Source organism: Rhamphochromis longiceps, linkage group LG7 (genome assembly GCF_057381845.1).
Source record: "Rhamphochromis longiceps isolate RC_006_pf linkage group LG7, R_longiceps_female_GT1.1, whole genome shotgun sequence".
NCBI lineage: Eukaryota > Metazoa > Chordata > Actinopteri > Cichliformes > Cichlidae > Rhamphochromis > Rhamphochromis longiceps.
Window position 1 is genome coordinate 27,868,922 of NC_140563.1, and position 13,091 is coordinate 27,882,012.

At 38.1% G+C, this 13,091-nt stretch overlaps 1 protein-coding gene across 4 annotated transcripts in view; it reads left to right on the top strand.

Annotated features, from left to right (window-relative positions):
- The window catches only part of LOC146665471 (receptor-type tyrosine-protein phosphatase zeta-like), a 96,362-nt gene that overhangs the window by 58,576 nt on the left and 24,695 nt on the right, over positions 1-13,091 (top strand). For 3 of the 4 annotated variants that reach the window (XR_014912613.1, XM_085413168.1, XM_085413169.1), the window contains exons 12-13: positions 22-2,359; positions 6,827-6,965. Coding sequence is in view for 3 of the 4 variants with exons in the window: in XM_085413168.1 (XP_085269294.1) it covers positions 22-2,359; positions 6,827-6,965 (2,477 nt within the window). In the remaining variant the exon portion in view is untranslated. The remainder of the gene's footprint in view (positions 1-21; positions 2,360-6,826; positions 6,966-13,091) is intronic. The other variant, XM_085413170.1, reaches the window with a different exon arrangement.

Sequence of the window (13,091 nt, forward strand, 5' to 3'; positions counted from 1 at the left end):
AAACCATACTTTTACCAACAGGTCAAGTATGATCTAGATCTTACCTGGGATGAAATAGGACAAACTAAGGACCACGATCTGGATTGGAGTGCAACAAACTTGCAGAGGACAACAACTTCTGAATCACCTTTTTTGCTTTTGCCTACTATTAGAACTACAACAGTAGAGTCGGGTCACAGGAAAGTTACCAAGGATCCACTTCCTCCTCTTAGAGCCACTCAATCTGGTCAAGTGTTGAGCAATTCTGAAGAGATGCAACAACATAGTACCTCCATGTGGTCACCAGAAATGACCCTGCCACCAGAAACAAAGGGAAGAGCTAACTTCAATACCAATGCTCTGTTTAATTTAACCAAAACAACCAAAGAAAACTCACTTTATACCACCACTGCTCCTTTACACCGCACGATAAAAATAGATGGTGTTCATGGAGGCATTACCCTAAACGGAAAAGGCAAAATAAAGGGAGGTATAAGTACCACTGCTCCCACAGTCACCACTTCAAAGGCTGATTACATTAATAGAGGATTAAGTCAACAAGATTATTCTGGAAAAGTAACTACCACTACTCCTACAATTACCAGTGCAAAGACCAAAGAAGGTAATGTTTCTCAATCAGGCAACACTGCAACCAATGTCATGTCTCATATAAGTAATGTGAGCAGCACAACGTCGTCTTCTACATCCTTCATCCAAACCAAGACTGATCCACGTTTGGCACACCCAACAAACAAAGACAACACCACTGATAGAAGTCTTTCTACTAAGCCCAGAGGTATTCCAGAGATCCAGACAGAAAGCTCAACTTCCAAACCTTCCTCTTCACCTACCAAAACATCTGTCCAATTAAGCCGCATTCTCGTGCAGACCACAAAGCCACTGTCCAATGGTGAGAGCCTATTTGTGTTCCCCTCAACTTCCTCCTCCTTCACCTCCTCTCCTTTGTGTGACGCCGTGGATTCCAGCTGTGCCTCTTCCACCTGCTTGCATGATCCTACCTCCTCTTGGCCTGTATTGTCTCCCTTGGACTCACAGCTTACTGCTACATCCCTGTCACCTGTCAAAGACCCAGTTTCCCAGGCTTCAGTCTTCACGCTATCTGCCTCTACCCTGCCTTACCTCCCTCACCCCTCACACTCCCTGTCTGGTTGGGCGACTGACCCTGTCTTTCATGGTGTTGGGTTTGATGATACTGATAGCAATCATGATGTGTTGTCTGGATCTTCAAGTAATCCCTCAGTATTTAGCAGTACACCTCCACTCCAAGCACTTCTAGACCCGTCTGCTATTGTTTTCACCACCAAGCTCTCTGAATCTTCCTGGGATCAGTCTCTCTCAGCAGCATCTCTGTCTGTCATCCCCACCCTAGAACCTTCGGTTCATCTGTCTAGTAACCGCTTCCTTTTTGACCCTACCCTGGGATTATCTAGTTCTTTCTCATCTGTTTTTGACAATTCAAGATATGCCACAGGGAAAACAATAGAGACTTTTCTCAAAGAGGGCAGTGGTGACAGGTTTCCATTAGTTAGCGATGTGCATGCCCTGTGTGACTGCTCTTTGGAGCCATCAGCATCCTCCCCTTGGTTGCATTTGTTAAATGTTGAATTGTCCTCCTCAGCCTGGGACTCTATAAGTTTAGAGCTTTACTCAAGTTTGGGCTTCCTTTCAGCCACTCATGTTGACTTTGACAATTTTCTACACTCTTTATCTGTGGTGGGCTCTGATGGTCTGTCCTTAGGTCAGCCACTGTCATCCCGTAGTGCTATCTTGCCTTCATCATCTTCTTCACACTCCCAGGTTCTCCAAGCCACCCAAAGTGACCTGCCAATTTCTGTTGCAGCCACAGCATCTGCCATCATGGAATCCTGGTTCTCTGTATCATCTGTGCTAACTCCTTCACCCACAGCCTCCCCCACCACTCTCGCTTCAGAGGGACAGGTGATAGACACCAGTACCAGTGCATCTGGCTCAGGCCTGTTCCCCGACTCCCAGGAGGGCATAGATCAGGAGTGGGACATGGTTCAAACTTCAACCTCTGGGGAGAGCATGCTCCCTTACTCGATGAACGTTATTAGCAGTGCTTCCCCATCTAGCTCCTCAGAGGCTGGCCAGAACCCAGACGATCTGGATGAACACTCCTCAGCATTTTATTTTGAAAGTGAGAGTAGCAATGCATTGGGCTTCGAGGTAGGAGACACGACAACGGAAGCAGTAACCTCTGCTTCACATTGGTCGCTAGGTAGGGAGGAGGGGAGCAGCTCAGGGCAGAGTGAAAGCCTCTACGACAACGAGACATCTTCTGACTTCAGTATCTCTGAGCACACAGAAAGGGAGTTGACAGAAGAGGAGCCAGTAGCAGGTAAAACAAAACAAAAAAAAAGCTGCCAGTGCGCGGGGGACAAAAACTTCACTGCATTTGCAATTTTGCCCTGGAAACTAGGAAACACATGCTTTGTTAGAAAGAATTTTGAACATCCAAAAGACTAATCTACTTCTCTTCATTTGTAAGAGAAGAAAAAGAAAACGTCATTTATAATTTCAGTCTGTTAAATCAAAATAAAGAAAATTCACTTAACTATACAGGCCCCTTAACTATTATGAACCTTTCATCACATTCTTCACTATAATTTCAGATATATTTATCTTAATGGATTGCATCCAGCCATATATTGTTGTTTTTTCAAACTGCATATCAGGGATGTAAATAGCTCCACTTCCATGTGAAGTATTTTTCTTATTTAATATAATTCTAATGGAGCCTCTCTGATGACATGTGAGGCAGTAAGATATTCATGGCCACTAATAAAGAAGAAGATGCGAAAATGCAGGAGCCCTAAACGCTGCACTACATTTGATGACAGAATAAAACCTTTTAAAGAGGCCACACTATCATGAGATAGAGACAGAAAGTTAAAGAATATCCTGACAACAACCAAAATTATTACTGTAATTTAAAAAAAAAAAAAAAAAGATGACATGTGGTCTAGCTTTGGTCATCAAGGTTTAGTGATGCTCAAAAACCCTAAACACTGAAATGCCTTTTCAAATGTTGCTTGACATGGGCACCAGAGGGCAGCAGAGCTGTTTTGATTTTCAAAGTGGTTCACATATCTATATTATCTTTATATTGTCTCAGCTGTGCTATGTATAGGTTGTAAATATGAGTGAAAAGTGATTTAAAGTTGTAGTATTTACAAAGTAAATCAAGTAATAAATAACAGAGAAAGATTTTTTCCCTTCCTGACAGGCTTTGATTTTTAGTTTATTTAAATGAAATTCACATTGATCTTATTAAAATCTTGCTGCAGGTGGGTAATATCATAATTAATATCCCTGTTACTTCAAAGTTGCATAATAATAATAATAATAATTCTTTAAAAAACTTAAAATATCTTTTTTTTTCTTGGTTGGATTTTTCTTTTTTTTAAGATTTTCATCCATAAACCTTTGTTCGTCAAAGTGTCCTTGAAAATACCAAAATTTTATGATTTAAAAAAAAAAAGTTTTCACATGGTCTTGTTGTAGAAGGTCTTGGTGTGTTACTGCACTAATAACAACAAAGGCCAAATGTTTGCAAATGGAAAAGAAAAGTAGTGGGTCACTCCTTTTATTTTATTTTTTTAGAGGTAATTTGAGGTCAACTGATCTGTGTTGTATGATGTGTATTGAACATTGCCTTGACTTTTCTTTCAGATAAATTAAAAATAAAGCCTGCCTGGTAGCTAAATATATGTTAGGGGGAAACCTCCAACCTTTTTATTTATATTTGTTAAGAGGGGTTTTAAGACTGTTGGTTCCTTAAGTCACATATTTGATTTGATTTGATTTTTAATTTTTTGAGTTGAGTCTTCTATTTCAATTTCCTCATTGAATTGACTAATATTTTTCATCCTCTAGTAATTAGTCCAAGGTTTAAAACCGGCATAAAAAGGTGTGCTGGATGAATTATTGGATGAATTGGTTTTACTTTTAAAGCGCACCACAAACTCGATATGAGCTGGTTAACAGGTCTGACCCACTCATTCATGACAGTACAGGGTCAGTCTGTGCAGAAAAGGTCTAGCAAACAGCTTTTCAGTCATGTGTAGTTCACACTATTGTTGTTTTTACAGGCTGTCAGAAAGGATGGTTTAGCGGCTAAATTGAATTCAATTTTATTTATACAACACCAAATTACAACAACAGTCACCTCAAGGCACTTTTATATTTTAAGGTAAATCGTACAATAATATAACAGACAAATGCAAGTGCTTTGGCAACAGTGAGAAGGAAAAACTCCCTTTTAACAGGAAGAAACCTCCCGCAGAGCCAGGCTCAGGGAGGGGCAGCCATCTGCTGCGACCAGTTGAGGTAAGGGGAGCTGCTGAGTGACCTCAGGTTCAGCCATTATAGGTTATGTACTTTGAGGAATCAGTGATGGACTTTTCATTAAAGGCTTTTGTGCCTCCCTGTGTTTCAAATGGTTTGGCAGGTGTTTTTATCGTGATGAATTTTGTATTTGTACAGCACATTAGTCAATTTTGAATGAGGGAGAGCATTGTGTTTTGAGATATAAATGTGTTTTTTTATTCTAAAATAGATATTAGAGGTATGAGAATGTCCAATGTTGTTTCATAAACACTTTGAGTAAGCCAAGAAGAGCTCAGTTACATTTTATTTGCTTCTTTTTTTTCTTGTAAGTCTTCAAATTATTAATTATTCTTCACGTTTTTGGGGTCACCATTAAATTTGTATGTGTTACCTGCCAAGATGATGAAGTACAAAGGGATAGTACTATAAGTTCTAATTATTTTTGATAATAATTTATTTTGCAACAAGTTTGGAAGTTGGTCCACAACTTGTGTTTAATTAATCAGATGTGAAATTTCCATTTGAATCATGTTTCAGTTGAGTGAAATGTTGTTTAGGTCTTCCACAGCGTACATTTCTATCCACTTTTACAGGAAAGATGCACTGTGGGTATTTTTCATATATCATTAAAAATAATTAGTGAAAGCTCACAAAAATAATACCTAACACCTGGAAACAGAAGAGCACAGTGCAAAGAAATCTGTGTAACCTACGATGCTGTATTACCATTTTGCTACGTGCTCTAATGCAGCGGTCCCCGTCCCCTGGGCCACGGACCGGTACTGGTCCATGAGTCGTTTGGTACCGGGCCGCGAGGGTTGAGGCTTGGGTGGGAAATTTACGCTTTTCAGGGTTTTCATTGGTTTTTATCCTTATTTTCTTTATCGTTTTTATCGTTAACTTGGTTTTCCTGGGTCTTTTCCCGTGTGTTATAAATAAATCTCTTTTTTTTTGGTACTGGTTTTGTTTTGTTGTATTTATCCGCGGCACCTTAAAGGCCAGTCCATGAAAATATTGTCACACGTAAACTGGTCCGTGGTGCAAAAATGGTTGGGGACCGCTGCTCTAACATATAAATAAATAAATAAATTACTTATGTATTCACTTAAGTAATTTAAGTACAATGAAAAAAGTCGATACAACCCCACAAGAGAAAGGAAAGCTTGTTTTATTATTCTTGGAGGTCTCATATTGAAGTTTTGCAAATGTGACATCAGAAAACCCTTTTGATGCTGATTTTTAATTCTTTCTTTTACATTGGACCATCTATGGTTGTTTTCCTATTTTCTTTCCTCTACTTTTAAATGTTCCATGCTTATATGCTCAAAGTTTCAAATATACTTCAGGCAAAGTTGTTCAATTGAACCAAGTGGGAGAGTAAGTACAGTTTGTTGACAAGACCTGATTGATAAAATTATGATTTGCTTGACTAAATATGTCTAAATCTGTGGGCTGTAATATATTTTGAAAATGAAAGAGCAGTTAGCAAGCAAGCAGAGGACGTTATTTTTGGATTGGCAGTCGATAGTGTTACATTTGTGGTCCTATGCTTTATCAGTGTATTCTATAAATACAATAATCTGTGTAAAGATATACAGATTTGCTGAAAATGCAGTAAAGTCTGAAGGCAGGTTATAGACTTAAATTTTAACAGGTTTACAAAAAACCCAAAGCAAAAATGGTCTGTATTTATATAGCGCTTTACTAGTCCCTAAGGACCCCAAAGCGCTTTACACAACCAGTCATTCACCCATTCACACACACATTCACACACTGGTGATGGCAAGCTACATTGTAGCCACAGCTGCCCTGGGGTGCACTGACAGAGGCGAGGCTGCCGGACACTGCCACCACCGGCAAGAGCAACAATGCTCTATTTAAGGTTTCACAACATAAATTTACTATAAATTCACTAATCAGTGTACGACCATCTTTTATATATATTTTATGGATAGGAGGTCAGAAATATGGTGGCTTTAGAGACTACATTTTGGATTCTACATGGGACCAATATTTTTATACTTTCTTTTGCATTATTTCCATTGATTCTAGATTGACTTTGACCCTGTGGTTACATTTCAGGCAAAATAAGCAAAAATTTAAATGCATTTGCTGACTGTCACAAAAAAACAAAAACAAAGGAAAAGCTGGTTAAATAGTGAAAAACATGTTTGAAATAGCCATATTCTACCTTTTGTTTCACCTAATACTTACAATTTAAATGTATAAAAATACCATGACTATAATGACTTTTTTGTAATTAAAAGTTAACTATATCCAGTTTAAACTGACACGTTTAAAATATGACCCTGACTGGGTTTGTATGCCACTGGCATATAGTGTTTGTGGCTCTGTTGACCAATTTTATTATACTTCTTGAGCCTTCATCTAAAAAGTAGGTGGGTTTTGACTTTTATTTCTGCTCTCCAGCAGCGTTTTTTTAGCTGCCAACTCTTTTGGTGTTATTTCTCTACAGATGCTAGTAACAGCAGCCACGAGTCGAGAGTTGGTTCAATCAGGGAACAAGAGAGGAAGGCTGTGGTTCCTTTGGCTGTCATCTCCACCCTCACCGTCCTCGGCCTGATTGCTCTCATCTGTGTTCTCGTCTACTGGCGGTAGGTACTGCCGGTAAATCTGCATATAATGGAAAACAGTTTATGCATGCAGGATACATAGTACAATTTTATAATCCCCCATCTATTTAAAATTTACACTTTATGTAGTGAGATTCTTTTAACACATTTACGCAGGTGGTTTAGTCCAAAGGTAAGTGAGAGTTGTGAACAATATGGTTAAAACAAAGGCTTTTTTCTGCAGCCTGTTGTGCATTTACCATGAACATGGTGATGTGCAATAGAAGACCACTTCCCACCCAAATTGTGCTCCACGTGAGAATGATCCAGACAACTTGTTATCCATAGGAGGGTCATCCATCGTGGGTAATAATATCATGCAATTATTCTTGTACGTATGGTACAAGATTAACATCAGGAAGATACGTGACATTGGAATATCATTTGAAATGATTGAAAAGTTCATTTAGCCTTTTCCTGTACCAGTTTTATGTCAAAAGTGCATTTTTGTTTACTGAAAATACTGAAAAACGCTAGCACATTTAGCATCCGACTTATTGTCTAATCCAAATCCTCCTCCAATAATTTCATGATTTTTGTCACGTTTTCTTTTTCTAAAAGGTGTTAAGAATATATTCCTAGTATCTATTAAAAACACATATGCATAATCCCCATCTCCACTGCCCGCCTTCTAACCCAACTACACGTGACATATATCTTCTGATGATCAACATCAACCAGAAGATTTTCACATTTTTCTGGGAAACCTAATCTCTTCAAACATGGGCTCAATCTTGATCATGCATCGTATTGTGTGTTTTTATTTGTGTTTTGGTGAGCAAATACACACACTTCACAAATAATACCTTCTGTTCATGCTGAATGAAGCCTTTCATCTGTTACTGCAGCTCTCTGTTGATTCACTTTGGATAACCTTCAGAGATGCCATTTTTCTTTATTTATGGAGACATATGAAATGCTCAATATGAAGCAAACTGAATGTTCTTTAAGGATAGTCGTAGTTTTTTGTTTGCATGCTTTGTTTTCTCCTCGTCACAAACCCCAAACTTTTTTTTTTGTCTTGTTTTGACAACAAATCTTGAAAATCTTTCTGACCGTGAAATACCCAGCTCCAGAAATCCAATCAAAGACACGCTGTCAAATGCAGTGTAAACATTTTTAGTTATTTTTCACAGAGTACATTTGTCAGCTGCCATGTTGAAGATAAACATATTGCTCTTGTTTGGCAATCAGCTTGTTGTTGTATCCCTAAGACTGAGCAGTGCTAAACTGGTAATAATCTGTAGAGCAGGAGGATTAATCCTTAATAAAGGATGTGCTTTGGCTGCAGTGCTCTGAGCATCACTCAGAGGAGAGCGTCCTGGGAGGGCTGCAGGATCGAAAAGGACATCTGACTGATTATGTCGGATAGAAGGAATCGTATCAGCTTCTTGTAGGGCGAGCAGCAGGAGGTCAGACTGCACTAATCCTCCTGTTGTTGTGTCCTCCTTCACTAACTCACAACACGGTGCTCATTTGGCCACTGCTGCTGTGCATTTGAGATGAAGCAGGGTGAGAGGATTTCGATTGACTACAAAGTTGCAGCAAGGTGAGAGTTGTGCAGCAAATCAGGATATAGCTAAACAGTCTTTAAAGGTTTGGATATGCACAATATTAATATTTATCCTACATCCTGAGTATCTCACGGGATGTGGATGGTAGCTGTTTTCAGTTTAGAGTGTGTGATTATCTGTTAATGTGGTTGTTACTAAGCTGCAGCTCAGTTACTTAATTTAATCTGAGCTTCTCACAAGTTACTATAATCAATATCAGTATATAATCAATATAATTGCATTAAGTAGTTTCTATGGTGTTATATGTATGTCAAAAGTCATGCGGGAGAAAAAAATTATTTAATTGCACGAGTACTAATCGCTACTCGCGCAATTAAATTCGTGTAAATTCAATAATGCCCACATACAACTCAGAAGTCATGCGTTGAAATAAGCAATCAGGTATGCAAGACTGCGTTTGCGTGCGCTTCACGGTCTTACGGTTAGCTCTGTGCTCGAAGCTGAATCCTAATTGCTCCAACCAACTGACTAATTGGAGGGCGGAGCCAAAGGAAAAGTAGCCCTAATATTAAATCCTAGTGTAGCAGTGGAAATTACATTACTGCTAAAGAAATCATTAAAACTAGAGTACTCAAAGAGAAGTTCTGAAGTCTCTGAACTCCTGTTTACATTATCACACACCTTTTAAGATAAAAAAAAAAATCATAATGAGTTTCTAAGAAAAGGAAAAATAGTTTTTATTCTTTCATTCTTAATTAAATACATTTTCCAAAATGTGAACAAATAAGGTGTGCTGTCTTTTTACAACACAACACGACAGTAGTAAGTAGCTCATTTTCTGATCTGAATTAGTGGCCGATAAAACAGTTAAGGTTTTTACTATGATTTTGTGTAGCAACCTAAAGGGTCAAACTACACACCATCCTTGTAGCTGCTGTTTGCTATGTGGGCTAAGTTTTCATACTTTGCGGTCATGTCAGTCCACTACGTAAGAACGAGTTTTACCATGTACCATGTTGTAGATCCTTAAATCTGGTGTCTTGCCCTGGACTTGCAGACCAAAGGGAAAAAGCTATGCATCTGTCTGTTTGCACTGCTAAAATATTTGTACAAAATACTTGTACAATTGTCTTTTTTAAAATTATTTTAGTTTGATAAGTTTATATATTTATTAGTTGATATATTTATATACATAGTTTATAATTGTGTTCATAATAAAAGCAAGAAAAATATTAAAAACTAATTCTACTAGGTGGTTAGATTTGTGGTTATTAGTAAAATTATTATGATTTATAATATTAAATATTAATATAATTAGAATGAAACTTTTTGCAGTTGTGGAAGAAGTATCTATCCCAAATCCTATACTTAGATAAAAGTAGTCATACTACATTCTGTGAAAATAAACTTTTAATGAAGTGCAAATGTTCTGCATTAAAATATGTCAATCTCTATATAATTGCTTGTTTGTTTTTAACCTGTACTGTCAGGCAGGTTTAGCGACAGAATCATTGCCTGAATGCTTTGTTGTGCCAAACACATTTGCTTTTTCCAGGACGAGCGCTGTAGACTCTGGGGTTAATCGTTTTGTTTTTATAAATTGTGTTATTATCTGTGTGGGTATTATGCCAGAGTGGACAGTGGGTGAAGGCCAGGTTGCCGAAAGGCAAGAGGAGAAGGCGGAGGAACTGAAGAAGAAAAGGGACAGAAAGAAAGAGGGGTGGGGGATAATCAACGACCAGTTGGGAGGAGCAGGGAGAGGAACCACCCCCAACCCACCCTCAATAACGCCAGACATGCGTGTGTGCACCGCAAGAAAACTGTTGATTAATTTAACTATGCATTTTTATATTTTTGTCTTCTAGATGCTGTATGGGGTTTGGGTTTTTTTTGTTTGTTTTTTCGTCTCTTACAGGTGCAGCATTTGGCATCACATTTCTATTTGCACTCTATACTTTTATTATGTTTTTCCTGTTTTCGCCCCCTTCCATTTTTTTTTCTTCTGCTGCCTGTCAACTTAGACAAGGTCATAATATACTATATACTATATTACATATAATCTAATAAATAAAATAACACTAATAGAAAATGATAAATAAACCGATGAAAGAAACACATGAAGAAGAGGAGCCTATAGAGAATTTAGAGAGCTCGTCTTAGAAAAGCAAAATGTGTTTGGCACATTTTTGGATTCAGATCATAATGCTAATTGCAAAACCTGCCAGACAGGACTGAATTAAAAAAAAAAAAAAAAGGTAAATGGACTGGTTTTTATATAGCACTTCTGTACATAAACACTCAAAGAGACTAGGGGTTGTTGTATCCCCTCGGATTGCTGCCAGTGCATTTAGGCTTCCGCCGCTTAATGAGGACAGGATTTGTTCCCAGGTCATTTGGGTCGGGGAGCAGGTACTGACTGTTGTTTGGCATAAAAGTCCAAGCAACAGTTTAGCCTTCTTGGAGTCCCTGAAACGGGTGCTCAAGCTGCTACACCTCATTACTCTGTTGTCCTACTGGGAGACTTTAACCCTGATATAAGCAATGATAGTAAAACCTGGAGGAGTGTGACTGGCATGCACAGCCTTCCTCATCTGAAACACAGTGGTGTTTTGTTATTGCAAATCACAATTTGTCCATAATGAACACCATGTTTGAACATAATCTGCAAAGGGTGGACCAAAATCATAGTATACATATATGGAGGAGGCATATGGAACTAATCCTTTTAGCTGCAATGCTGCCTAATGTAGTATACAAAGTATTGTAGATCAATTAAATTTGTTGTTTTGGAATGTGTGAATAACCATTCAACTGCCCAATGCTGGGAACTATTGGAAGTCTACGTCAACCACTTGACTACCCTGAATTATGAACCCTCACTGATGCGACGAGACCACTCAAGGACTCTGGCTGACATTAAAAGCAAAATCATTTAAGGGATACGGGTCCTATACTCCTTTCTGCTTATAGCTCCTGTTGACCTAAACTGTGTCATTTAAAAGAAAAAGAGAAATCTTTAATCTCGTAAAGATTCCATTTATCTGGATGCAGTGTTTTCAGTAGGAGAAATACTTTATCCGAGTGAATTAACAATCATGAAGATGATTTTGTGGCTTATTGTTGCAGTGCTACTAGTTTCAGTCATTTTGCATCTGTACTGTTAGGTAAACACTAGCAGTCATCTGAGACTAAAGATTTCCTTACCTTGAGTAAGTTGTAGAACAACTATCTTAAGAAAAAAAAACTAGACTGAAGAATTAATATAGAAGTAGAATGAAGTAGAATTAATAAAGTAGAAATTATTCTGTTTGGTTTGGAAACTTGATGCAGGGCTAATCAGACTAGATTAGTGGACAGTGGGGGGCTGGCGTAAAAACCTCTGAGACCTGTTGGGAGATTGTTTTTGTTAGTCAAAGTAGTTTCTCAAAGTATTTGTCATTAATCTCCAGTGTTGGTCAAGTTACTTGAAAAAAGTAATCAGTAACTAATTACTGATTACTTCCCCCAAAAGTAAACCCGTTACTTTACTGATTACTTATTTTCAAAAGTAATTAGTTACTTAGTTACTTTTTAAAAACATGACTTAGAACCTGAATAGGTGATAAAGCGATAGATCTTTCAGCCCAATTCTACTTTTTCTGCATAATCCATCATACAAAATGTAATCAAATGGAAAAGTATCTTTTTAAAACTTGTTTTAATCTTTTAACTTTATGCATCAAGCAAAAATTAAATTATATACAAAATTCTCAGATTGGAAGAAATTAGTTTAACATTTAAACCTATTTTCTGCACATTCCAGCACATAAAATAAAATATTTTTTGTGTTTACACTCACTCTTTCAAATAGATGCAAGTAAAACACAGAAGAACATAAATAAAGTCAAAGGCTCAACGGTCCTGTTGCTCTATTTTCACCTGTAAAGCAGGAGTGGGGCAGGCGGAGGTTTACCCTGGTGCAGGTCAGAGGAAGGATTGTTATCTTTTTACAAAAAACAGCTGAACATGAGAGGTTTTTGGACCAATTTTGTGTTCTCCATTCTTTAAGCACCGTTTGAGCACCGGCACCGTTTCAAAAGTACCGATTTGGCACTGGTATCGGATAAAACCTAAACGATACCCATCCCTAGTCATAGCGCACTCGGTGCTTGCTCGGAAGTTTAGGGGTTTTTTCGCTGTAAAAATAAGTTTTCTTCCCACGCAGTGAGCAGCGGACGCTAATGTTTTTGTCACTTTTTACGGAATCAAACTCAAAGTAAGGTCAGTACTTCCACTCTTTAAACGCTGCAGGCTCATACTCTCTCCCGCACTCGATATATTATCCATTGTTGATCTGCACACAGCTGTTGCCACGACCGTCGCACTCGCTTACGTCATTGTCATGAGACATTCTCACAAAAAAATCACGGTTTTATTAACACAGTAACGCAGCGTGCTTATGGGAAAGTAACCGTAATCTAATTACCGTTTTTGCAATAGTAATCCCTTACTTTACTCGTTACTTGAAAAAAGTAATCGGATTACGCGTTACTGCCCATCTCTGTTAATCTCAGAGATCAGCTCTGATTCAGGTTTTTTTCCCCATCTGTGAAAA